Below are 27799 nucleotides of genomic sequence, written 5' to 3'. Positions count from 1 at the left end.
GTAAATTATAGTTGAGAGAGTGATGAGGATGGCTTCAAAACCACTACTGTGGGACTCAGTGGATAACTAACGTGGCAGGTAAATTATAGTTGGAAGAGTGATGAGGATGGCTTTAAAGCCACTACTGTGGGACTCAGTGGATAACTAACGTGGCAGGTAAATTATAGTTGGAAGAGTGATGAGGATGGCTTTAAAGCCACTACTGTGGGACTCAGTGGATAACTAACGTGGCAGGTAAATTATAGTTGGAAGAGTGATGAGGATGGCTTCAAAACCACTACTGTGGGACTCAGTGGATAACTAACGTGGCAGGTAAATTATAGTTGGAAGAGTGATGAGGATGGCTTTAAAGCCACTACTGTGGGACTCAGTGGATAACTAACGTGGCAGGTAAATTATAGTTGGAAGAGTGATGAGGATGGCTTTAAAGCCACTACTGTGGGACTCAGTGGATAACTAACGTGGCAGGTAAATTATAGTTGGAAGAGTGATGAGGATGGCTTTAAAGCCACTACTGTGGGACTCAGTGGATAACTAACGTGGCAGGTAAATTATAGTTGGAAGAGTGATGAGGATGGCTTTAAAACCACTACTGTGGGACTCAGTGGATAACTAACGTGGCAGGTAAATTATAGTTGGAAGAGTGATGAGGAGGGCTTCAAAACCACTACTGTGGGACTCAGTGGATAACTAACGTGGCAGGTAAATTATAGTTGGAAGAGTGATGAGGATGGCTTTAAAGCCACTACTGTGGGACTCAGTGGATAACTAACGTGGCAGGTAAATTATAGTTGAGAGAGTGATGAGGAGGGCTTCAAAACCACTACTGTGGGACTCAGTGGATAACTAACGTGGCAGGTAAATTATAGTTGAGAGAGTGATGAGGAGGGCTTCAAAACCACTACTGTGGGACTCAGTGGATAACTAACGTGGCAGGTAAATTATAGTTGAGAGAGTGATGAGGAGGGCTTCAAAACCACTACTGTGGGACTCAGTGGATAACTAACGTGGCAGGTAAATTATAGTTGGAAGAGTGATGAGGGGATGGCTTTAAAGCCACTACTGTGGGACTCAGTGGCGGTTGGTGCCATTTAAGATAAGGGAGGACAATTCGTTTTCGTTATGAGCATGTCCTTATTTCTATCTATATATCTATATATCTATCTATATATCTATCTATATATCTATATTTATTTCTATTACAACATGTTGGATTCCATTCACCCAGTTCAATGTAACAGCGATAGCTTTAGGCTACTACATGATACTAGAATGTTCCCCTATACCCATTATGAGGTGGCTACAACCTAGTCTATGAATGAAAGTCTACAACGTAGGTGCACACAGGTCGAGACGCAAGTTGGAGTAGTCAAGGTGACAGACAGTGACACATTCAACACCGACTTGCACACTCTTACCTGCATCTAGCTGACCTGCTGTGTAACGAGAGTTTCTGTTGGACAAATTCAGGTAGGTCCCTTCCCCTGTTTCGTTCCGCTTGCTTCCATTTAAGAAACGTTTTGCTACCGAATTGGCAGAATGAATACACCCCTGATCATCCGCACTCACAGTTCACTTTCATGGCAGCCACATTCAGCATCATCACTTTGCTCGTTGTATAATTAATTCTGGCAACTCTCCTCCTCCTCCTCCGCCTCACCTTTTCCTTTCGCTTGTGGACTTCAGTGCACAACACAACAGCTGTCTGTGACCAGACGCAAACACCTCTCCAAGCCAAACCTTCATATCATAACCGCTAACCGCTACACAACCTACATCGTTGTCACCCTAATTAACGTTATAGTCACCAAACTAGAACTAACGCGTTAGTAAACCCACAATCCAATTGTAACGAGTGCGCTGAGAGTCGGGAAGCAAGTTCAGGGAGTCAGTGTTTTAATACATAAACACAACTAAATGCAAAACAAGAAACACGAACAACGCACAGACATGAAACGGAAACAATGACGCCTTGGGAAGGAACCAGAGGGAGTGACATATATAGGGAAGGTAATCAGGGAAGTGATGGAGTCCAGGTGAGTCTGACGACGCTCAGGTGCGCGTAACGATGGTGACAGGTGTGCACCATAACGAGCAACCTGGTAACCGGAGGCCGGAGAAGGAGCACACGTGACACCAATCCATGTGTACAATCACGCAGTGCAGTGTACAGCAAGCAGTTTAGCAGTAACACCTACGGGCCTTGTTGGCAATAAATTAATACAACTGAAAGCTTACCTTGACTTGGAAGAGTTTCAGTGTTGGATAGTCTTGGCCAGCTAGCTAATATAAATAGCATACCTCTCAGTTTGACTCATGTTGTTGAGGAGGCTAAATTAGCTGCATTAGCTAAGCATGTGAAAGATAAACTAAGATGAAGAAAAAGTACAATGAAATATAGCTAGCTCTCTCTGCTGCTTCTGATTAATTTGTTCAAAGTGTTCAACTATTGTCTTTCTCTCTCTTTGAGTCAACTACTCACCACATTTTATACACTGCAGTGCTAGCTAGCTGTAGCTTATGCTTTAAGTACTAGATTCATTCTCTCATCCTTTAATTTCGTGGACTACATGTCAGTTCATACTGCAAGAGCTCCGATAGGTTGGAGGACGTCCTCTGGAAGTTGTCATAATTACTGTGTGGGTTCATGAAAGGGGGTGAGAACCATGAGCCTCCAAGGTTTTGTATTGAAGTCAATGTACACAGAGGAGGACGGAAAGTAGCTGTCCTCCGGCTAAACCATGGTGCTACCCTAGAGGGTGCTGTTGAGGCTACTGTAGACCTTCATTGCAAAACAGTGTGTGTTAATCAGTTATTTGGTGAAGTGAATATATTTATTAGAGATTTATCTAAAAAGGATAACATTTTTAGTGTTTCACTATAAATAAATAAATAAATACAAATAATCACTGAGTAGCAGGGTCCTCTGCTTCCTCCTCTGAGGAGCCTCCACTGGTAGGACTACAGTATTTCAAAGACGTGATGCCTTCTTGCCTGTATAGACAGAAGTCATACAAGCCATTGTTTTACTCTAATGTGGCTGTGTGTGCTTACACTTTTTGGATTTGAAAAAAAGGAAAATAGAAGATTAAATGTTTATTGTAATGTCAATATTGACAGTACAGAGGTCAGTACTCAGTACTTTCCTGCAGTACTCACTTCTTACACATGGGGGCGAAATACTCCCAGCAATTAAAAAAAAAAATTGAACCTAACTTTATTTAACTTTTTTTAACAGAAAAACCTTCCCTTCTATACCTACCTATTCCATTCTATTCTATTCCATTCTATTCTAATACATTCTATTCCATTCCATTCTAATACATTCTATTCCAGTATATTCCATTCTAATACATTCTATTCCATTCTATTCTATTCCATTATATTCTAATACATTCTATTCCATTCTAATACATTCTATTCCATTCTAATACATTCTATTCGATTCTAATAAATTCTATTCGATTCTAATACATTCTATTCCATTCTAATACATTCTATTCCATTCTAATACATTCTATTCTATTCCATTCTAATACATTCTATTCTAATACATTCTATTCCATTCTAATACATTCTATTCCATTCTAATACATTCTATTCCATTCTAATACATTCCATTCTAATACATTCTATTCTAATACATTCTATTCTAAGACATTCTATTCCATTCTAATACATTCTATTCTAATACATTCTATTCCATTCTATTCTAATACATTCTATTCCATTCTATTCTAATACATTCTATTCCATTCTATTCTATTCTAATACATTCTATTCCATTCTATTCTAATACATTCTATTCTAATACATTCTATTCCATTCTATTCTAATACATTCTATTCCATTCTATTCTAATACATTCTATTCCATTCTATTCTAATACATTCTATTCCATTCTATTCTATTCTAATACATTCTATTCCATTCTATTCTAATACATTCTATTCCATTCTATTATATTCTAATACATTATATTCTAATACATTCTATTCCATTCTATTCTAATACATTCTATTCCATTCCATTCTAATACATTCTATTCTAATACATTCTATTCCATTCCATTCTATTCTAATACATTCTATTCCATTCTATTATATTCTAATACATTCCATTCCATTCTATTCTAATACATTCTATTCCATTCTATTCTATTCTAATACATTATATTCCATTCCATTCTAATACATTCTATTCTAATACATTATATTCCATTCTATTCTAATACATTCTATTCGATGGTTTATCAATATTTACTACATGTCAATATTAGGGGACATTCCTACAGGACTGAAGTAACACAGTCTAGCCTGCTCAACAAGCTTCAAAAGTCCTGGAAAATGCCTATGGAATGAAATCTAAATGTTATATGGGAACAGACATTATTGACAGGGAAAGCTGCTGCCGCTGGTCTATTTGACACATTTGGGAACTCTATTTTCTTTTATTCTTTCTCGCTCTGAGTAAAGACAACGCCTTCTTCCGTCTCCATTGAAACTTGAAAAGAAAGTCACCTGGGCCAAACCAGCTGGGCAGGGGAGAAAGGAATAGTCAAATGGAAGTTGTATAACAACGCTGATTAGACTTCAAAAATATTTTCATAACTTATCATGTCCGTCAGTATTGATTTAAATGTTCGTTATTGAATATAGCCTACTGTCTTGAGACTGATAAAGGGTAAAAGCGTCTCATAGTTCCGGTTTTGGGGAAATTATTCCCGAGTATTGTAATAACTTGGGAAACATGGACAGCATCGAGTTACAGCCGAGTTACAGCCTTGACAACAACAATCACCATGCTGAAAATACCTCTAAGCAACAGGTGAGTTTAAATCGAATCGATAAATGCCATATTCGTAAATAGAAAGAAAAGGGTAGGCTGTTATTGAAAGTCGATTCGTTTCGGTTCAGGTTTCGGCTACGTCAACCTTGAGAACACAACGCAGCTTTTCAAATGCACAAAAGTTCAATATGGTGTATTGCAGACCGACATTCGGAGCGTTTCTTCATTTGGCTTGATTTGGGCGGAAACGCCCATTGGTGCATGCCATTGTTCAGTTCATTGATACTTGCCGTTGGTTGGTCAGTTCAGGGTTTATGTTACTGATGGTTTGTACCATTGTGGCTACAATTACAGCTCTATCTGGTTGTGTTATCTGGGATAAGAGTTGTTGACAACAGTAGCATTGTTGCTAACCCTAACCCTTTTCTTAACCTTAACCTCAGGCTCCTAACTGATCACATTAGTTATCCTAACCTGCTACGTTAGTTATCCTAACCTGCCACGTTAGTTATCCTAACCTGCCACATTAGTTGTCCTAACCTGCTACGTTAGTTCTCCTAACCTGCCACGTTAATTCTCCTAACCTGCTACGTTAATTATCCTAACCTGCCACGTTAGTTATCCTAACCTGCCACGTTAGTTATCCTAACCTGCTACGTTAGTTCTCCTAACCTGCCACGTTAATTCTCCTAACCTGCCACGTTAGTTCTCCTAACCTGCTACGTTAGTTCTCCTAACCTGCCACGTTAGTTCTCCTAACCTGCTACGTTAGTTCTCCTAACCTGCCACGTTAGTTATCCTAACCTGCCACGTTAATTAACATAGCATTAACGTAGCAGGTTAGGAGAACTAACGTAGCAGGTTAGGAGAACTAACGTAGCAGGTTAGGATAACTAACGTGTTAGGTTAGGAGAATAGAGGTTAAGGTTAGGGAAAGGGAGAGGGTTAGGCTAAGCTATAATGCTACAGTTGTCAACAACTGTTGTCCACGACGCAAAAGAAACGGCCACGGACCAATAGCAAGCATCAATGCGTGTAATTTGACATCAAGAAACGGCGATTTCAATAAACTGCAATTACACCCTTCTCCAAAGACTGTGAAAATGGGCCCTAAATAAGACATGGTGGGCTACAATGCCGAAGTCGGGAAATATTGGGTGAACATTTTGAACTTGTTTCCTGAAAATCCTGTTACCTGCCACGTATCTATAATTGGATTGAATAATGTCCTATATAGTTCTAAGTAAAAAAATAATAAAAAAATAACTTGTAACTTGAGGCCTCTATACCATTGAACAAGGACTTGTCTGCTTCGCAGCGTTAAGAGAGAGGATGTCATGTCAGGACAGGCAAGGCATCTGAACTCCCACTACATCATAACTCTATTCTGCCCAGTAACAACCAAAGGTTGCTTCTTTCTGCTCACATTGGTTGCTCCATAGTTTCATAATGTCATTGATTGTTGCCACAGAAGTGCTAGACATTGTTTTGGCAACATTCACTTGTCTTGCAATCCAGACTTTCCTGACTCATACATTTGTCCATGACCAGAGAACATTCTTGCAGAAAGGTACATGTGTTTCAGTTGGAACATGCAGACAGGTGGACAAACATTTGATTTGGCTTCTGCATATCATTCAGGGAGTGTAATAAAACTTGGCTTCTGTAAACATCCTCTCACATATCCTTTTCAAAGACATGCAGCTCATAAGTACATTTTTATTGAGGCAGAACAGCTAATAGAATACTGATTGAACAAGTATTCCATTAGAATGTCTATTAGAATGTCTATTAGAATGTCCATTAGAATGTCCATTAGAATGTCTATTAGAATGTCCATTAGAATGTCCATTAGAATGTCTATTAGAATGTCCATTAGAATGTCTATTAGAATGTCCATTAGAATGTCCATTAGAATGTCCATTAGAATGTCTATTAGAATGTTCATTAGAATGTTCATTAGAATGTCTATTAGAATGTTCATTAGAATGTTCATTAGAATGTCCATTAGAATGTCCATTAGAATGTCCATTAGAATGTCCATTAGAATGTCCATTAGAATGTTCATGTCACGATCGTGTGGAGGATTGACGGATCAAAACGCAGCATTTGGAAAATAAGCCATCTACTTTTATTTTAGAAGAAGGCAAAACGAAAACAAAACACTTACGAACTTAACCAAAACAATAAACGACCGTGAAGCTAATAAAACGTAGTGCACACACAGGCTACAAACGTATAACATAGACAATTACCCACATCAAACGAAAGCCTATGGCTACCTTAAATATGGCTCCCAATCAGAGACAACAGAAATCAGCTGTCTCTAATTGGGAACCCATTCAGGCAACCATAGACTCTCCTAGACAACTACACCCAACATAGACACAGCTAGACACATACACTCAACACAAACCCATACACTACACCCAACACCCCCTTTACCATATAACCACTCAAAACCGATAAAACACAAACATTCCCCATGTCACACCCTGACCTAACTAAAATAATAAAGAAAACAAAGAATACTAAGGCCAGGGCGTGAAAGTTCATTAGAATGTCCATTAGAATGTCCATTAGAATGTTCATTAGAATGTCCATTAGAATGTCTATTAGAATTGAATTATAATGTCCATTAGAATGTTAATTAGAACATTAGAATGCCCATTAGAATGTTCATTAGAACATTAGAATGTCCATTAGAATGTTCATTAGAATGTCCATTAGTATGTTCATTAGAATGTTCATTAGAATGTCCATTAGAATGTTCATTAGAATGTCCATTAGAATATTCATTAGAACATTAGAATGTCCATTAGAATGTCCATTAGAACATTATAATGTCCATTAGAATGTCCATTAGAATGTCCATTAGAACATTAGAATGTCCATTAGAACATTAGAATGTCCATTAGAATGTCCATTAGAATGTCCATTAGAATGTCCATTAGAACATTAGAATGTCCATTAGAACATTAGAATGTTCAATAGAATGTCCATTAGAATGTCCATTAGAATGTTCATTAGAACATTAGAATGTCCATTAGAATGTTCAATAGAATGTCCATTAGAATGTTCAATAGAATGTCCATTAGAATGTCCATTAGAATGTTCAATAGAATGTCCATTAGAACATTAGAATGTCCATTAGAACATTAGAATGTCCATTAGAATGTCCATTAGAATGTCCATTAGAATGTCCATTAGAACATTAGAATGTCCATTAGAATGTTCAATAGAATGTCCATTAGAACATTAGAATGTCCATTAGAATGTTCAATAGAATGTCCATTAGAATGTCCATTAGAACATTAGAATGTCCATTAGAACATTAGAATGTCCATTAGAATGTTTGTATAATTCCACATTCCATATTGCAGATGACTTCAGGTAATATACCCGGGCTGACCACCAATGATGCAGCAGAGGAAGGAAACCCCTTGCTTTCTCCTGAACAGGTGGGTCATCACTACCATTTGGGGGCTGAATTACTTTCAGCTTACTACGACATCATGATATAACATCCTGCGTTAGGCTGGGTTGGCTTACTACGACATCATGATATAACATCCTGCGTTAGGCTGGGTTGGCTTACTACGACATCATGATATAACATTCAGCGTTAGGCTGGGTTGGCTTACTACGACATCATGATATAACATTCAGCGTTAGGCTGGGTTGGCTTAGTGGAACATCATGATATCATGATATAACATTCAGCATTAGGCTGGGTTGGCTTACTACGACATCATGATGTCATGATATAACATTCAGCGTTAGGCTAGGTTGGCTTAGTGGAATATCATATATCATTCAGCATTAGGCTGGGTTGGCTTACTACGACATCATGATATCATGATATAACATTCAACGTTAGGCTGGGTTGGCTTACTACGACATCATGATATAACATTCAGCGTTAGGCTGGGTTGGCTTGCTACGACATCATGATATCATGATATAACATTCAGCGTTAAGCTGGGTTGGCTTACTACGACATCATGATATAACATTCAGCGTTAGGCTGGGTTGGCTTACTACGACATCATGATATAACATTCAGCGTTAGGCTGGGTTGGCTTACTATGACATCATGATATCATGATATAACATTCAGCGTTAGGCTGGGTTGGCTTACTACGACATCATGATATAACATTCAGCGTTTGGCTGGGTTGGCTTACTACGACATCATGATATCATGATATAACATTCAGCGTTAGGCTGGGTTGGCTTGCTACGACATCATGATATCATGATATAACATTCAGCGTTAGGCTGGGTTGGCTTACTACGACATCATGATATCATGATATAACATTCACCGTTAGGCTGGGTTGGCTTGCTACGACATCATGATATCATGATATAACATTCAGCGTTAGGCTGGGTTGGCTTAGTGGAACATCATGATATCATGATATATCATTCAGCGTTAGGCTGGGTTGGCTTGCTACGACATCATGATATATCATTCAGCGTTAGGCTGGGTTGGCTTGCTACGACATCATGATATATCATTCAGCGTTAGGCTGGGTTGGCTTGCTACGACATCATGATATATCATTCAGCGTTAGGCTGGGTTGGCTAGCTACGACATCATGATATATCATTCAGCGTTAGGCTGGGTTGGCTTGCTACGACATCATGATATATCATTCAGCGTTAGGCTGGGTTGGCTTGCTACGACATCATGATATATCATTCAGCGTTAGGCTGGGTTGGCTTGCTACGACATCATGATATATCATTCAGCGTTAGGCTGGGTTGGCTTACTACGACATCATGATATAACATTCAGCGTTAGGCTGGGTTGGCTTGCTACGACATCATGATATCATGATATAACATTCAGCGTTAGGCTGGGTTGGCTTACTACGACATCATGATATATCATTCAGCGTTAGGCTGGGTTGGCTTACTACGACATCATGATATATCATTCAGCGTTAGGCTGGGTTGGCTTACTACGACATCATGATATCATGATATAACATTCAGCGTTAGGCAATAACCCTGTCTCGACATCATTGTTTAGTGTTGGTAGGAAATTTACGTATGTGATGTGTGTGTTCTCAGGTTCCTGTCGATAATGGCGGGCAGCATCGGGTTGATGGAGAAGAGGTCAACCAAGAGTCGACATCGCTCAACGTAGAGAACAGCATCGCCAACAAAGAAATGGTACTTGTATTTATTACAAAGTGTCACAGCTTTTTCGTGTCTCTCTCACAACCCCTTGGTCATGATTGAATCCAGGGTCTTTGATTGTAAGATAGGTGCTTTGATTCAAATCCAAAGTGTTAACATCTCATCGATGATGTTGGTGGGTGACCATACAGAGGCTGTGACTCTGAGAAATTTTCACATCACCAAGCCACTTCTTTGCAGGAAGTGGTGAAATGCATGTATACGTCTGTCTGTGAAGAATTCTAGTCACAGAATCCTCAGCATGCATTGTCGTATCTGTTCTTCACCAGACTGTGGTTGGCTTCCATCCTGGCTTTAACACAGTTATGTAGAAGTTAATAGAAGGTAACAGGTAACAGTCAGGTAACAGGTAACAGTCAGGTAACAGGTAACAGTTAGGTAACAGGTAACAGTTAGGTAACAGGTAACAGTTAGGTAACAGTTAGGTAACAGGTAACAGTTAGGTAACAGTTAGGTAACAGGTAACAGTTAGGTAACAGTTAGGTAACAGGTAACAGTTAGGTAACAGGTAACAGTTAGGTAACAGGTAACAGTTAGGTAACAGGTAACAGTTAGGTAACAGATAACAGTTAGGTAACAGGTAACAGTTAGGTAACAGTTAGGTAACAGGTAACAGTTAGGTAACAGGTAACAGTTAGGGAACAGGTAACAGTCAGGTAACAGGTAACAGTTAGGTAGCAGGTAACAGTTAGGTAGCAGGTAACAGTTAGGTAACAGGTAACAGTTAGGTAACAGGTAACAGTTAGGTAACAGGTAACAGGTAACAGGTAACAGTTAGGTAACAGGTAACAGTTAGGTAACAGGTAACAGTTAGGTAACAGGTAACAGTTAGGTAACCGGTAACAGTTAGGTAACAGGTAACAGTTAGGTAACAGGTAACAGTTAGGTAACAGGTAACAGTTAGGTAACAGGTAACAGGTAACAGTTAGGTAACAGGTAACAGGTAACAGTTAGGTAACAGGTAACAGTTAGGTAACAGTTAGGTAACAGTTAGGTAACAGGTAACAGTTAGGTAACAGGTAACAGTTAGGTAACAGTTAGGTAACAGGTAACAGTTAGGTAACAGGTAACAGTTAGGTAACAGGTAACAGTTAGGTAACAGTTAGGTAACAGTTAGGTAACAGTTAGGTAACAGGTAACAGTTAGGTAACAGGTAACAGTTAGGTAACAGGTAACAGTTAGGTAACAGGTAACAGGTAACAGTTAGGTATCAGGTAACAGTTAGGTAACAGGTAACAGTTAGGTAACAGGTAACAGGTAACAGTTAGGTAACAGGTAACAGTTAGGTAACAGGTAACAGGTAACAGTTAGGTATCAGGTAACAGTTAGGTAACAGGTAACAGTTAGGTAACAGGTAACAGTTAGGTAACAGGTAACAGTTAGGTAACAGGTAACAGTTAGGTAACAGGTAACAGTCAGGTAACAGGTAACAGTTAGGTAACAGTTAGGTAACAGTTAGGTAACCGGTAACAGTTAGGTAACAGGTAACAGTTAGGTAACAGGTAACAGTTAGGTAACAGGTAACAGTTAGGTAACAGGTAACAGTTAGGTAACAGGTAACAGTTAGGTAACAGGTAACAGTTAGGTAACATGTAACAGTTAGGTAACAGGTAACAGTTAGGTAACAGGTAACAGGTAACAGTTAGGTGTCAGGTAACAGTTAGGTAACAGGTAACAGTTAGGTAACAGGTAACAGTTAGGTAACAGGTAACAGTTAGGTAACAGGTAACAGTTAGGTAACAGGTAACAGTTGGGTAACAGTTATGTAACAGGTAACAGTTAGGTAACAGGTAACAGTTAGGTAACAGGTAACAGTTAGGTAACAGGTAACAGTTAGGTAACAGGTAACAGTTAGGTAACAGGTAACAGTTAGGTAACAGGTAACAGTTAGGTAACAGTTAGGTAACAGGTAACAGTTAGGTAACAGGTAACAGTTAGGTAACAGGTAACAGTTAGGTAACAGGTAACAGTTAGGTAACAGGTAACCGGTAACAGTTAGATAACAGGTAACAGTTAGGTAACAGGTAACAGTTAGGTAACAGTTAGGTAACAGGTAACAGGTAACAGTTAGGTAACAGTTAAGTAACCGGTAACAGTTAGGTAACAGGTAACAGTTAGGTAACAGGTAATAGTTAGGTAACAGGTAACAGGTAACAGTTAGGTAACAGGTAACAGTTAGGTAACAGGTAACAGTTAGGTAACAGGTAACAGTTAGGTAACAGGTAACAGGTAACAGTTAGGTAACAGGTAACAGTTAGGTACCAGGTAACAGTTAGGTAACAGGTAACAGGTAACAGTCAGGTAACAGGTAACAGTTAGGTAACAGGTAACAGTTAGGTAACAGTTAGGTAACAGGTAACAGTTAGGTAACAGGTAACAGGTAACAGGTGAGTTAGCTGTCAGGTAATAGTTAGGTAACAGGTAACAGTTGGGTAACAGGTAACAGTTGGGTAACAGGTAACAGGTGAGTTAGCTGTCAGGTAATAGTTAGGTAACAGGTAACAGTTAGGTAACAGGTAACAGTTAGGTAACGGGTAACAGTCAGGTAACAGGTAACAGTTAGGTAACAGGTAACAGTTAGGTAACAGTTAGGTAACAGGTAACAGTTAGGTAACAGGTAACAGTCAGGTAACAGGTAACAGTTAGGTAACAGGTAACAGTTAGGTAACAGGTAACAGGTAACAGGTGAGTTAGCTGTCAGGTAATAGTTAGGTAACAGGTAACAGTTGGGTAACAGGTAACAGTTGGGTAACAGGTAACAGTTAGGTAACAGGTAACAGTTGGGTAACAGGTAATAGTTAGGTATCAGGTAACAGGTAACAGGTGAGTTAGCTGTCAGGTAATAGTTGGGTAACAGGTAACAGGTGAGTTAGGTGTCAGGTAATAGTTGGGTAACAGGTAACAGGTAACAGTTAGGTAACAGGTAATAGTTAGGTATCAGGTAACAGGTAACAGGTGAGTTAGCTGTCAGGTAATAGTTGGGTAACAGGTAACAGGTAATAGTTGGGTAACAGGTAACAGTTAGGTATCAGGTAACAGGTAACAGGTGAGTTAGCTGTCAGGTAATCATTGGGTAACAGGTAACAGGTGAGTTAGGTGTCAGGTAACAGTCAGGTAACAGGTAACAGGTGAGTTAGGTGTCAGGGAACAGTTGGGTAACACCGTTACCAGATCTCACAACGCCTGCAGAAGGGTCTGGCTCTGTGACAGCAGTTTTGGTATTTGACTTCAGACTTTACATGCAAACTCATCATGGGGCTATGACAAACAAACCACTCGTCCATTCAAATCAATGTACTGTAGGCCTGTACATCCTGTGCTCTCAATTGCAATCAGTTGAATTGAATTGCATTCTTATAGGCAGAATTGTTTTTTTCTGTTTGTAGACTGTTGTGTGTTGCTCTCTGTTTGTCTGTAGATTGAGTCGTTTTGCTCTGTTTGTAGACTAAATTGTTCTGGATAAGAGGGTCTGCTAAATGACCAAAATGTAAAATGGTGTGCTGTGTGTATTGTAAAGTGTATTGTGTTGTTTGTAGACCTGCATGGTGCACAGAAGACGGTGGATGATCCTCATCTGCCTCATCTTCCTCATCCTGCTGGTGATTGGAGTCACCTTCGCTGTGTGTTTAGGTACAGCCTTTCTGGTTCCACTTCTATTGTTAATGCTCTGGTGTCCTTATTAACCACAGTTCATTGTGTCTTTACCACAATTGTAAAGGGGTGCGTAACTGGTGGCAGTGAAGTCAGACGCAGGAGAGCAGAACTAGGTAATAGCCGGAGCAGTTTAATTTCAAAACCAACGGCATAAAGAAATAACCAACATGGGTACAAAACCTGACGCGCACCAGTAAACACGTGCACAAGCACTTACAGCAAACAATTCCACACAGAGACATGGGGGGGAACAGAGGGTTAAATACACAACACTTAATGAGGGAAATGAGAACCAGGTGTGTAGGAAAACAAGACAAAACAAATGGAAAATTAAAAGTGGATCGACGATGGCTAGCAGACCGGTGACGCCGACCGCCGAATGTCGCCCGAACAAGGAGAGGAACCGACTTCGGTGGAAATCGTGACAACAATAGAGTGGAATAGAGCAGAGTGGAATAGAGCAGAGTGGAATAGAGCAGAGTGGAATAGAGCGGAGTGGAATAGAGCAGAGTGGAATAGAGCAGGGTGGAATAGAGCAGGGTGGAATAGAGCAGAGTGGAATAGAGCAGAGTGGAATAGAGCAGAGTGGAATAGAGCGGAGTGGAATAGAGCGGAGTGGAATAGAGCGGAGTGGAATAGAGCGGAGTGGAATAGAGCAGAGTGGAATAGAGCGGAGCGGAATAGAGCGGAGCGGAATAGAGCGGAGCGGAATAGAGCGGAGCGGAATAGAGCGGAGCGGAATAGAGCGGAGCGGAATAGAATAGGATAGACAAAAATAGAATAGGAGAGAATAACATAGATTAAATCACAGTATGGACATGTGCCTTAAACTTGCTTCATAAATAATGCATGTGACTAAAAATACCATTAGAGTTGTAGATCACATGTTATCTGTCTGGTTCTGATACTGTCTGGTCCTTCTCTCTGGTTGAACAGGGATCCATGACACTGTCTGGTTCTTCTCTCTGGTTGAACAGGGATCCATGACACTGTCTGGCTCTCCTTCTCTCTGGTTGAACAGGGATCCATGACACTGTCTGGTTCTTCTTCTCTCTGGTTGAACAGGGATCCATGACACTGTCTGGTTCTTCTCTCTGGTTGAACAGGGATCCATGACACTGTCTGGCTCTCCTTCTCTCTGGTTGAACAGGGATCCATGACACTGTCTGGCTCTTCTTCTCTCTGGTTGAACAGGGATCCATGACACTGTCTGTCTCTGCTTCTCTCTGGTTGAACAGGGATCCATGACACTGTCTGGTTCTTCTTCTCTCTGGTTGAACAGGGATCCATGACACTGTCTGGCTCCCCTTCTCTCTGGTGAACAGGGATCCATGACACTGTCTGGTTCTTCTTCTCTCTGGTTGAACAGGGATCCATGACACTGTCTGGTTCTTCTCTCTGGTTGAACAGGGATCCATGACACTGTCTGGCTCTCCTTCTCTCTGGTTGAACAGGGATCCATGACACTGTCTGGCTCCCCTTCTCTCTGGTTGAACAGGGATCCATGACACTGTCTGGTTCTTCTCTCTGGTTGAACAGGGATCCATGACACTGTCTGGCTCTTCTTCTCTCTGGTTGAACAGGGATCCATGACACTGTCTGGTTCTTCTCTCTGGTTGAACAGGGATCCATGACACTGTCTGGTTCTTCTCTCTGGTGAACAGGGATTCATGACACTGTCTGGTTGAACAGGGATCCATGACACTGTCTGGTTCTTCTCTTTGGTTGAACAGGGATCCATGACACTGTCTGGTTCTTCTCTCTGGTTGAACAGGGATCCATGACACTGTCTGGTTCTTCTCTTTGGTTGAACAGGGATCCATGACACTGTCTGGTTCTTCTCTCTGGTTGAACAGGGATCCATGACACTGTCTGGTTGAACAGGGATCCATGACACTGTCTGGTTCTTCTCTCTGGTTGAACAGGGATCCATGACACTGTCTGGTCCTTCTTCTCTCTGGTTGAACAGGGATCCATGACACTGTCTGGCTCCCCTTCTCTCTGGTGAACAGGGATCCATGACACTGTCTGGTTCTTCTTCTCTCTGGTTGAACAGGGATCCATGACACTGTCTGGTTCTTCTCTCTGGTTGAACAGGGATCCATGACACTGTCTGGCTCTCCTTCTCTCTGGTTGAACAGGGATCCATGACACTGTCTGGCTCCCCTTCTCTCTGGTTGAACAGGGATCCATGACACTGTCTGGTTCTTCTCTCTGGTTGAACAGGGATCCATGACACTGTCTGGCTCTTCTTCTCTCTGGTTGAACAGGGATCCATGACACTGTCTGGTTCTTCTCTCTGGTTGAACAGGGATCCATGACACTGTCTGGTTCTTCTCTCTGGTGAACAGGGATCCATGACACTGTCTGGTTGAACAGGGATCCATGACACTGTCTGGTTCTTCTCTTTGGTTGAACAGGGATCCATGACACTGTCTGGTTCTTCTCTCTGATTGAACAGGGATCCATGACACTGTCTGGTTCTTCTCTTTGGTTGAACAGGGATCCATGACACTGTCTGGTTCTTCTCTCTGGTTGAACAGGGATCCATGACACTGTCTGGTTGAACAGGGATCCATGACACTGTCTGGTTCTTCTCTCTGGTTGAACAGGGATCCATGACACTGTCTAGTTCTTCTCTCTGGTTGAACAGGGATCCATGACACTGTCTGGTTCTTCTCTCTGGTTGAACAGGGATCCATGACACTGTCTGGTTCTTCTCTCTGGTTGAACAGGGATCCATGACACTGTCTGGTTCTTCTCTCTGGTTGAACAGGGATCCATGACACTGTCTGTCTCTGCTTCTCTCTGGTTGAACAGGGATCCATGACACTGTCTGTCTCTGCTTCTCTCTGGTTGAACAGGGATCCATGACACTGTCTGTCTCTGCTTCTCTCTGGTTGAACAGGGATCCATGACACTGTCTGTCTCTGCTTCTCTCTGGTTGAACAGGGATCCATGATGACGTAGACGAGAAGTACGATCCGGCGTTGTTTGTGCTGCCGCGATGTTTCAACGGAAGCTTCAGACTGACCAATCAGATATTGATACCAGAGCTGCTATCCCCAGCGTCCGATCAGAGTAAGGCCCTGTCCAGCCAACTACAAGAGAAGGTACCTCGCATTTGATGACTTTCAGGAATGTTTCAAAATCTTACTTTAAATCTATTTATGACCTTCAACTCAACAGGAATGCATGTTTTGAAGCATGCTTGTTGAATAACTCCTGAGTTACGACAACATATCATCTGGCTGTGAATTCTACGGAAGAGGATTTGGGACAAATGAAGAGAGAGAAAAAAAAGGCTAACGTGGGGATACTTGGATTTTTTTTTAAACATTTTTTTTGAGAATAAAGTGTCAAAATGTTTTACATAAAGTCACAGTTATAGTCTATTTCAACATAGCTCCCTGTTGAGCGCCACTGTGGAAATGCCTGAGTTAGATGACCTGGTGAAACTACACTTTAGCATTGGATTTAGTAACAAGGAAATCATTTCCCTCTTAGCACATTGTAACCGTATCACTAAAAGTAGGAGCTGAGAGAGGTTACGCCACAGATTATTTTCAGAATGAGGAACCACACAGAGTCGGATGAGGTATGTGAAAGACACATTTCGGTTGAATACATTCAACTAGGGTATCATCCCCGTTTGCTTACGTTTTTTTTTTAATATTTTTTTTTCAATAGAATCGGCGCCATCACCCCCTGATCAAATGCAAACACAAGTTCACTTTCATACCAGTCGCATACAAAACAGCTCGCTGTATATATCATTCCTTCTCGCATCGATCTACTTCGCTCTCTCCTCCTCTCACCTTTTCCCTTCCCTTGTGGACTTCAGTGCACAACACATTAGCTGTCTGTGACCAGGCAACAACAAAAAAAAAACTTCTAAGCAAAACCTTCATATTATAACCGCTAACCGCTACATACAGCCTACACTGTTGTCACGTCATGGTCAACATAGCTACTGGAACTAACGCGTTAGTAATCCCACTACAATCATGCAGTACAGTCAGCAGCAAGCAGTTAAGCAGTTACACCGGCGGTCCCCGGTGGCAGAAAATGTATAAGGCTCCCGAGTGGTGCAGCTGTCTAAGGCACTGCATGTCAGTGCTAGAGGCGTCACTACAGACCCTGGTTCGATTCCAGGCTGTATCACACCCGGCCGTGATTGGGAGTCCCATAAGGCGGCGCACAATTGGCCCAGCGTCGTACGGGTTAGGGATTGGCCGGTGTAGGCCGTCATTATAAATAAGAATTTGTTCTTAACTGACTTGCCTAGTTAAATAAAGGTTCAATTTAAAAAATGAAAATAAAACCAGGAGAGACAGACATTGACTTGGAAGAGTTCCAGTGTTGGATAGCCATAGCCAGCTAGCTAACATATAGCGTACCTCTCTGTCCCTGTTTGAGCCGATTGTTTGAGTAGGCTAAACTAGCTAGCTACATGTGATGCTAACTATGTAAGTGAAAAAAAGTACTACGAAATATAGCTCTCTCTTTCTCTCTCTCTCTCTCTTGCTTCTCCTTAATTTTGGAAGTAATTTGTTCAAAATTGTTCAGCTATTGTCTTTCTCTCTCTTTGAGTCAACTACTCACCACATTTTATACACTACAGTGCTAGCTAGCTGTAGCTTATGCTTTCAGTACTAGATTCATTCTCTGATCATTTCATTGAGTGGACAACATGTCAGTTCATGCTGCAAGAGCCCTGATAGGTTGGAGGATGTCCTCTGGAAGTTGTCGGGAACTACTGTGTAAGTCTATGGAAGGGGGTGAGAACCACGAGCCTCCTAGGTTTTGTATTGAAGTCAATGTACCCAGAGGAGGACGGAATCTAGCTGTCCTCCGGCTTCACCATGTTGCTACCCTACAGAGTGCTGTTGAGGCTATCGTAGAGCTTTGCAAAACAGTGTGTTTTAATTAATTATTTGGTGACGTGAATATATTTAGTATAGTCTTATCACTTATTAAATGTTTCACTATTAAAAAAAAAAAATGAAATTCACTGAGGAGGATGGTCCTCCCCTTACTCCTCTGAGGAGCCTCCACTGGTGTGTTGGAGGTCTAATAAACCGGTTCAAACAGGCGTCACACACATTTTTCCATTTATGTATTGAGTTTGGACTTTAGCATGTAGGTCGCACCGATTGGTGTCACCTCGTGTGTCACTATGTAACTCCTGTACTGGTTGGCATCTCGTTAGTCAGTATGTGTTACACCAGTTACAGACAGAGACTCAACCCCAGTTCTCTTCAGTCAGTGACAGACAGGGACTCAACCCCAGTTCTCTTCAGTCAGTGACAGACAGGGACTCAACCCCAGTTCTCTTCAGTCAGTGACAGACTGGGACTCAGCCCCAGTTATCTTCAGTCAGTGACAGACAGGGACTCAACCCCAGTTCTCTTCAGTCAGTGACAGTCAAGGACTCAACCCCAGTTCTCTTCAGTCAGTGACAGTCAGCGACTCAGCCCCCAGTTCTCTTCAGTCAGTGACAGACAGGAACTCAGCCCCAGTTCTCTTCAGTCAGTGACAGACAGAGACTCAGCCCAGTTCTCTTCAGTCAGTTACAGACAGGAACTCAGCCCCAGTTCTCTTCAGTCAGTGACAGACAGGGACTCAGCCCCAGTTCTCTTCAGTCAGTGACAGTCAGAGACTCAGCCCCAGTTCTCTTCAGTCAGTGACAGACAGGGACTCAACCCCAGTTCTCTTCAGTCAGTGACAGACAGGGACTCAGCCCCAGTTCTCTACAGTCAGTGACAGACAGCGACTCAGCCCCAGTTCTCTTCAGTCAGTGACAGACAGGAACTCAGCCCCAGTTCTCTTCAGTCAGTGACAGACAGAGACTCAGCCCCAGTTCTCTTCAGTCAGTGACAGACAGAGACTCAACCCCAGTTCTCTTCAGTCAGTGACAGACAGGAACTCAGCCCCAGTTCTCTTCAGTCAGTGACAGACAGGGACTCAACCCCAGTTCTCTTCAGTCAGTGACAAAGCCAAGAAAGTTTTTTGTTTGTGCTCATATTGCACCATAGAAGAGTTCATACCTATAGTCTGAATTTGCCATGGGGAAACGTGGTGTGTACGTGCAGGTTATTAGATTTGGGGCGGCAGGTAGCCTAGCCTAGTGGTTAGAGAGGCAAGTAGCCTAGCCTAGCGGTTAGAGAGGCAGGTAGCCTAGCGGTTAGAGAGGCAGGTAGCCTAGCCTAGTGGTTAGAGAGGCAAGTAGCCTAGCCTAGCGGTTAGAGAGGCAGGTAGCCTAGCGGTCAGAGAGGCAGGTAGCCTAGCCTAGTGGTTAGAGAGGCAGGTAGCCTATCGGTTAGAGAGGCAGGTAGCCTAGCCTAGTGTTTAGAGAGGCAGGTAGCCTAGTGGTTAGAGAGGCAGGTAGCCTAGCCTAGTGGTTAGAGAGGCAAGTAGCCTAGCCTAGCGGTTAGAGTGGCAGGTAGCCTAGCGGTTAGAGAGGCAGGTAGCCTAGCCTAGTGGTTAGAGAGGCAAGTAGCCTAGCCTAGCGGTTAGAGAGGCAGGTAGCCTAGCGGTTAGAGAGGCAGGTAGCCTAGCCTAGTGGTTAGAGAGGCAGGTAGCCTATCGGTTAGAGAGGCAGGTAGCCTAGCCTAGTGTTTAGAGAGGCAGGTAGCCTAGTGGTTAGAGAGGCAGGTAGCCTAGCCTAGTGGTTAGAGAGGCAAGTAGCCTAGCCTAGCGGTTAGAGTGGCAGGTAGCCTAGCGGTTAGAGAGGCAGGTAGCCTAGCCTAGTGGTTAGAGAGGCAAGTAGCCTAGCCTAGCGGTTAGAGAGGCAGGTAGCCTAGCGGTTAGAGAGGCAGGTAGCCTAGCCTAGTGGTTAGAGAGGCAGGTAGCCTAGCGGTTAGAGAGGCAGATAGCCTAGCGGTTAGAGAGGCAGGTAGCCTAGCCTAGTGGTTAGAGAGGCAGGTAGCCTAGCGGTTAGAGAGGCAGGTAGCCTAGCCTAGTGTTTAGAGAGGCAGGTAGCCTAGTGGTTAGAGAGGCAGGTAGCCTAGCCTAGTGGTTAGAGAGGCAAGTAGCCTAGCCTAGCGGTTAGAGTGGCAGGTAGCCTAGCGGTTAGAGGCAGGTAGCCTAGCCTAGTGGTTAGAGAGGCAGGTAGCCTAGTGGTTAGAGAGGCAGGTAGCCTAGCCTAGTGGTTAGAGCGTTGGGCCAGTTACCGAAAGTTTGGTGGATCGAATCCCTGAGCTGACAAGGTATAAATCTGTCGTTCTGCCTCCTGAACAAGGCTGTTAACCTCACTGTTCATAGGCTGTCATTGTAAATGAGAATTTGTTCTTAACTGACTAGCCTAGTTAAATAAAGGTTAAATAAAGGTTAAGTAAACAAATGTATAAATAAATTACATCTCTAGTGAACAAGGTTATTAGATCACTAGATTTATGTCCATTTGTTTTTGCCCCTACTTTTTACCACACACACACACACACACACACTCACACGCACTCGCGCTCGTGCGCACACGCACACGCACTCGCACTCGCACACACACACACACACACACACACACACACACACACACACACACACACACACACTCACACTCACACTCACACTCACACACCCCGCCCATCTCTGTAACCGCGGTTCCTCTTTCTGAATACAATATGTGGCACAACCTTATCCAGTTCCTAATACTTAATAAAAAATAATATTATATATTATAATTTTATAAAAGAGCAAGGATGTATAGTTTCAACAGGTCATTTAACTCAGGCATTTCAACGGTGTCACCAGGGAGTCACGGCACTGAACCAAATCTCCTACATTAATCCTGAAGTATAACTGCCTACATGAATCCTGAAGTATAACTGCCTACATGAATCCTGAAGTATAACTGCCTACATGAATCCTGAAGTATAACTGCCTACATGAATCCTGAAGTATAACTGCCTACATGAATCCTGAAGTATAACTGCCTACATGAATCCTGAAGTATAACTGCCTACATGAATCCTGAAGTATAACTGCCTACATTAATCCTGAAGTATAACTGCCTACATTAATCCTGAAGTATAACTGCCTACATGAATCCTGAAGTATAACTGCCTACATGAATCCTGAAGTATAACTGCCTACATGAATCCTGAAGTATAACTGCCTACATGAATCCTGAAGTATAACTGCCTACATGAATCCTGAAGTATAACTGCCTACATGAATCCTGAAGTATAACTGCCTACATTAATCCTGAAGTATAACTGCCTACATGAATCCTGAAGTATAACTGCCTACATGAATCCTGAAGTATAACTGCCTACATTAATCCTGAAGTAGAACTTTTTTTTTACAGTACTATCATGCGAAACATAATAATTCAAGAAGCACCACCTGTTTCTGTTCATTTATTGTTCTGTCAAAGTTGTCCCTGGAAGGGAGCCTAGTGTATTCTGGTGTTATCAGTTTAAGTTAGAAAGTGGAAGGAATCTGAAAGAGGAGGGTTTAACTAGAACAAGGGAAATTCCATGGTGGTGGGAGGTAGTTGAGTTCCAAGGAAAGACACTCATTCTTACTCTCTCTCCCTCCCTCCCTCCCCCTCTCTCTCTCTCCCCTCTCTCTCTCCCCCCTCTCTCTTTCTCTCCCCCCCTCTCACCCCTCTCTCTTTCTAACCTCCACCTCTCTCGTTCCCTCCCTCCCTCCCCCTCTCTCTCTCTCCCCTCTCTCTCTCCCCCCTCTCTCTTTCTCTCCCCCCCTCTCACCCCTCTCTCTTTCTAACCTCTACCTCTCTCTCTCCCCCCCTCTCTTTCTCTCTCTCCCTCCCTCCCTCCCCCTCTCTCTCTCTCCCCCCCTCTCTCTTTCTCCCCCCCCTCTCACCCCCCTCTCCCCCCCCCCCTCTATCTTTCTCTCCCCCCCTCTCACCCCTCTCTCTCTCCCCCCCTCTCTCTTTCTCTCCCCCCTCTCACCCCTCTCTCTTTCTAACCTCCACCTCTCCCTCCACTCCACCTCACTATCTCCACTCCACCTCTCTCCCTCTCTCTCCACTCAGTTGTCTGACCTCTACAGTTCATCTCCGGCCCTGGGTCGCTACTTCTCCAGTGTTGAAATCTCTGACTTCAGGTAAAACAAAGTAACCCATATTCTACTGTCTTCATTGAAAGTCTATTTCCAGGACAGTACTTTCCACTCTACTCTGCATTTAATGAGAGCCAGATGGAAATATTATATTTATATATATTATATTTATATAATATCATATATAATTACAGTAAAGCCTGTTTTTCTTGGTCAAGTCTTCTGGGAAAGCTCTTGGTCCTAGCAAGGATATGATGATTCAAGTCAGATGTATTTATAAAGCCCTTCTTACATCAGCTGATATCTCAAAGTGCTGTACAGAAACACAGCCTAAAACCCCAAACAGCAAGCAATGCAGGGGGAGAAGCATGGTGCCTAGGAAAAACTCCCTAGAAAGGCCAGAACCTAGGAAGAAACCTGGAGAGGAACCAGGCTATGAGGGGTGGCCAGTCCTCTTCTGGCTGTGCCGGGTGGAGATTATAACAGAACATGGCCAAGATGTTCAAATGTTCATAAATGACCAGCAGGGTCAAATAATAATAATCACAGTGGTTGTCGAGGGTGTAACAGGTCAGCACCTCAGGAGTAAATGTCAGTTGGCTTTTCATAGTCGATCATTAAGGGTATCTCTACCGCTCCTGCTGTCTCTAGAGAGTTGAAAACAGCAGGTTTGGGACAGGTAGCACGTCCGGTGAACAGGTCAGGGTTCCATAGCCGCAGGCAGAACAGTTGAAACTGGAGCAGCAGCACGGCCAGGTGGACTGGGGACAGCAAGGAGTCATCATGCCCGGTAGTCCTGAGGCATGGTCCTAGTGCTCAGGTCCTCCAAGAGAAAGAAAGAGAGAATTAGAGAGATCATACTTAAATTCACACAGGACACCGGATAAGACAGGATAAATACTCCAGATATAACAAACTGACCCTAGCCCCCCGACACATAAACTACTGCAGCATAAATACTGGAGGCTGAGAAAGGAGGGGTCAGGAGACACTGTGGCCCCATCCGATGATACCCCCGGACAGGGCCAAACAGGAAGGATATAACCCCACCCACTTTGCCAAAACACAGCCCCCACACCACTAGAGGGATATCTTCAACCACCAACTTACCATCCTGAGACAAGGCCGACTATAGCCCACAAAGATCTCCGCCATGGCACAACCCAAGGGAGACGCCAACCCAGACAGGAAGACCAAGTCAGTGACTCAACCCACTCAAGTGACGCACTCCTCCTAGGGACGGCCAAGCCCATGTAATGCGTTGTAGGTTAGCAGTAAAACCATGAAGTCAGCATTTGCCTTAACAGGAAGCCAGTGTAGAGAGGCTAGTACTGGAGTAATATGATCAAATGTTTTGGTTCTAGTCAAGATTCTATCAGCCGTGTTTAGCACTAACTGAAGTTTATTTAGTGCTTTATCCAGGTAGCCTGAAAGAAGAGCACTGCAGTAGTCTAACCTAGAAGTAACAAAAGCATGGATTCATTTTTCTGCATCATAATTTTTGCAATGTTACGTAGATGGAAAAAAGCTGTCCTTGAAACAGTCTTGATATGTTCGTCAAAAGAGAGATCAGGGTCCAGAGTAACGCCGAGGTCCTTCACAGTTTTATTTGAGATGACTGTATGATTGACTGGTGTAATCTTCCTCTCAGAAACGGCTCTGTGGTAGCTGACTACCGGCTGAGGTTCCTGATGCCTCTGAATAATGCTGAGTTGGAGCAGGTCACTCTGAGTAGAGAGATGGTGTATAATGTCTTCAGACAGTCTCTCTATGACCAAGACCCTGAGCTCAACCACCCACTGTATATACACCCGGCTTCACTGGACATGCAGGGTGAGACACACACACACACACTGGACATGCAGGGTGCGACACACACACACACACACACACACACACACACACACACACACACACACACACACACACACACACACACACACACACACACACACACACACACACACACACACACACACACACACTGGACATGCAGGGCGCGACACACACACACACAAACACACACACACTGGACATGCAGGGTGCGACACACACACACACACACACACACACACACACACACACACACACACACACACACACACACACACACACACACTGGACATACAGGGTGAGACAGACACACTGGACATACAGGGTGAGACACACACACTGGACATACAGGGTGAGACACACACACTGGACATACAGGGTGAGACAGACACACTGGACATGCAGGGTGAGAGTGGCACACATGCGAGCACATACCCTCACAATATAACAATAGTATCTGTTGCGTAAATATAAACAAATGGATTTAAATTCTGAAATGTTCCTGTGATGTTATTCTTAACAGTGTCTCTTTGTCCTTTGCAGTTGGCTCAGTGACTAGCGAGAGCGGAAGTGGCGTGCTGTATTGGTGAATATTACCCAATAATCTGGGGGTATAGCAGTATCACGAAACAGTCTGACTGTCTGTAGTGTTGTGATGTTTTTACTGTCATGGTGATGCATCAAGCCATATCTCAGAGGAAGTGACATGAGGATGAGGAAGTGACATGAGGATGAGGAAGTGACATGAGGATGAGGAAGTGACATGAGGAAGTGACATGAGGATGAGGAAGTGACATGAGGATGAGGAAGTGACATGAGGAAGTGGCATGAGGATGAGGAAGTGGCATGAGGATGAGGAAGTGACATGAGGATGAGGAAGTGACATGAGGATGAGGAAGTGACATGAGGATGAGGAAGTGACATGAGGATGAGGAAGTGACATGAGGATGAGGCCACAGCCAGAAAGAGGGGAGATATCTTTGCTTTCTAGTGTTTTAAACAAAAATGTGTTTCTATATTTTAGAGTTTCCCAGCAAGAGGATGAGCAGATCAAGAGACCCACCTGATTGAGTAGAATATCCGACGGATACGTAGAACCCATGGACCAACCCAGACAGACACACAATGGGATGTGTGAAACTGGATCACTACTGCTGTGTCAGTGGCATGTACAACCTGACAGACTGTATGACAAATAGACATTGATGAGACTTTTCTGCATATTCAATCTATCTCAAGTAGCCAAGAGAAGGGAAAGGCCTAAGTGTATTTTTGGAATGAGGATAATGGGATGTGGACATTAAGTGTTTATACGCTGTGTCTGACGGTGTATTATTTTTTGCATGTTAAGTGTCAAAGTGGATTAACAATGTCTGTGGCCAAGCCAGATCTTTTTATCCAAGATGTTTATATCCAAGATGTTTTTATCCAAGATGTTTTTATCCAATATGTTTTTATCCAAGATGTTTTTATCCAAGATGTTTTTATCCAAGATGTTTTTATCGGTTGTAATATGACTTCCTGATACCTATTCTGTAGTATCTATCATGTCTGAGGGGAGAACTATTCCAATTTGAGGCATTGCTTCGATCTTTATATTCTTTTACATTTTACACGAATTGATTGGAAAATGTATTTTGTCATTTTGTGAAATAAATTGTGTTTTTTATTGTACTCTGCAAGGAGTTGTCCTAGTTACAACAAATGTTCCCTCTGCCTCATACCACTAACTGGGTGCTCTGTCACATCCAGGTTCCATGTATCTCTCATGCAGAAGCAATGACTTGACTGACCACACTATTCACCTGCTGAAAGTTTCACTTTTGTTGTTTTCCTGTAAATAAGTTGTTGTTGTTTACAGCTACAGAAGTTGTCCGTGATCCACATGACTGATCACTAGGTGGTGATAATGTGTCTCTGTGCCACTACTGTCTCTACTGTCTCCTGATGTTCCATGTGTCTCTGTACCTCTACTGTCTCCTGATGTTCCATGTGTCTCTGTACCTCTACTGTCTCCTGATGTTCCATGTGTCTCTGTACCACTACTGTCGCTACTGTCTCCTGATGTTCCATGTGTCTCTGTACCTCTACTGTCTCCTGATGTTCCATGTGTCTCTGTACCTCTACTGTCTCCTGATGTTCCATGTGTCTCTGTACCACTACTGTCTCTACTATCTGCTTATGTTCCATGTGTCTCTGTACCACTACTGTCTCTACTGTCTCTACTCTGCTCTCTGAACCAATAGGGTGTACTGTAATTTCAGACGCAGTACTTTCCAAATAACTGCACTAATACTCAAAAGTACTGCGCTACTTTACTCCAGTATAACTGTGTTTTTTGGGATATAGTACTTGCAATATCAATGATGTCACCAGTGTGCTTGTGTATGCCCTGAAGAGGCTAATGGTTAATTTCCTCTTCCTCCTCCTCCTCCTCCTCCTCTTGGTCACTAAGCAACAGTGTGTTCGGAGCTCTAGGAATCCAGGAAACGTCCATATCCTCTGTTTAAGCCTGAGCCAGTTGACATCTGACTTTGTAATTGATTGACATTTGTTGCCACAGTTACGGACAATTACATATCACCAGAGTTTAAAGGTTAACGTGGATCCAACAACAAGTGTGAAAGACGGCAGACAATGAAAAAGGAATATATGTATATATTTCTTTTACAGTTGCAGAAATTGTCTAGTAAAATCCGAGTTTGACGCTACAAGCTAAAAAGAGTTGGAAAAGTGTTGACTGACGGAATAGTAAACTTATGAAAAAATAATGATTGTAGCATGTTCTTTATCTGTAATAGGTATTAAACACCGGGTTCAGAGATGATCAGGCATCTCCTTCGAAAGGTCAAATGGTTACTACAAAATAGTAACTTGTGTATTGCTTGTTCAATTGTGTTAAACTATTTTAAGTAGCCTAAGGACCAGAAAGTACACCCTTTTTTTTTACTACAATTTATAAATACCAGGTAAATATTGGAAACAGTACCTTAAAATAAAGTGCTATTTGGAGCTGGCTGTGTAACCACGGGCTAAGTCTGCCACCAGAGGATCCTGGGATGAGATGACTATAATAGGTTTATATGTCTCAGCAGACTATAAATGGATGTAGATTCTTCTAGAAGACTTTATTAAAGGTCCAGTGCAGGTTAAACAATATTATTTTTAATGTCAATATCAAATCATTTTTAGTTAACAAGTACCTACTGTGATTGTTTTCAGTTAAAATAGTTGAAAATAAACAAAAATAGCTTCTTAGCAAAGAGCATTTTCTTTAAGCAAGAAT

At 42.5% G+C, this 27799-nt stretch overlaps 1 protein-coding gene across 1 annotated transcript; it reads left to right on the top strand.

Annotated features, from left to right (window-relative positions):
- Window positions 1-4297: 4297 nt before the first annotated feature.
- LOC129822470 (TPA-induced transmembrane protein) lies at window positions 4298-26187 on the top strand. Its single transcript, XM_055880767.1, has 9 exons — window positions 4298-4827; window positions 8172-8249; window positions 9871-9972; window positions 13536-13629; window positions 16606-16766; window positions 22655-22725; window positions 24332-24513; window positions 25057-25099; window positions 25538-26187. Coding segments are annotated over exons 1-9 (810 nt in total). The 5' UTR covers window positions 4298-4749; the 3' UTR covers window positions 25539-26187.
- Window positions 26188-27799: the final 1612 nt, after the last annotated feature.

Source organism: Salvelinus fontinalis, chromosome 24, assembly GCF_029448725.1.
Source record: "Salvelinus fontinalis isolate EN_2023a chromosome 24, ASM2944872v1, whole genome shotgun sequence".
In the NCBI taxonomy this organism is placed as follows: Eukaryota; Metazoa; Chordata; class Actinopteri; order Salmoniformes; family Salmonidae; genus Salvelinus; species Salvelinus fontinalis.
Note: the sequence above shows the minus strand (reverse complement) of the source record. Positions and strands in the feature narration are given on the sequence as shown.

Bases quoted from the DNA above. Each gene is read 5' to 3' on its own strand.
- LOC129822470 (XM_055880767.1), top strand. From the start codon at position 4,750: ATGGACAGCATCGAGTTACAGCCGAGTTACAGCCTTGACAACAACAAT. The intron at 9,973-13,535 runs GTACTTGTATTT...TGTTGTTTGTAG, and splicing joins GCATCGCCAACAAAGAAATG to ACCTGCATGGTGCACAGAAG. The intron at 13,630-16,605 runs GTACAGCCTTTC...CTGGTTGAACAG, and splicing joins CACCTTCGCTGTGTGTTTAG to GGATCCATGATGACGTAGAC.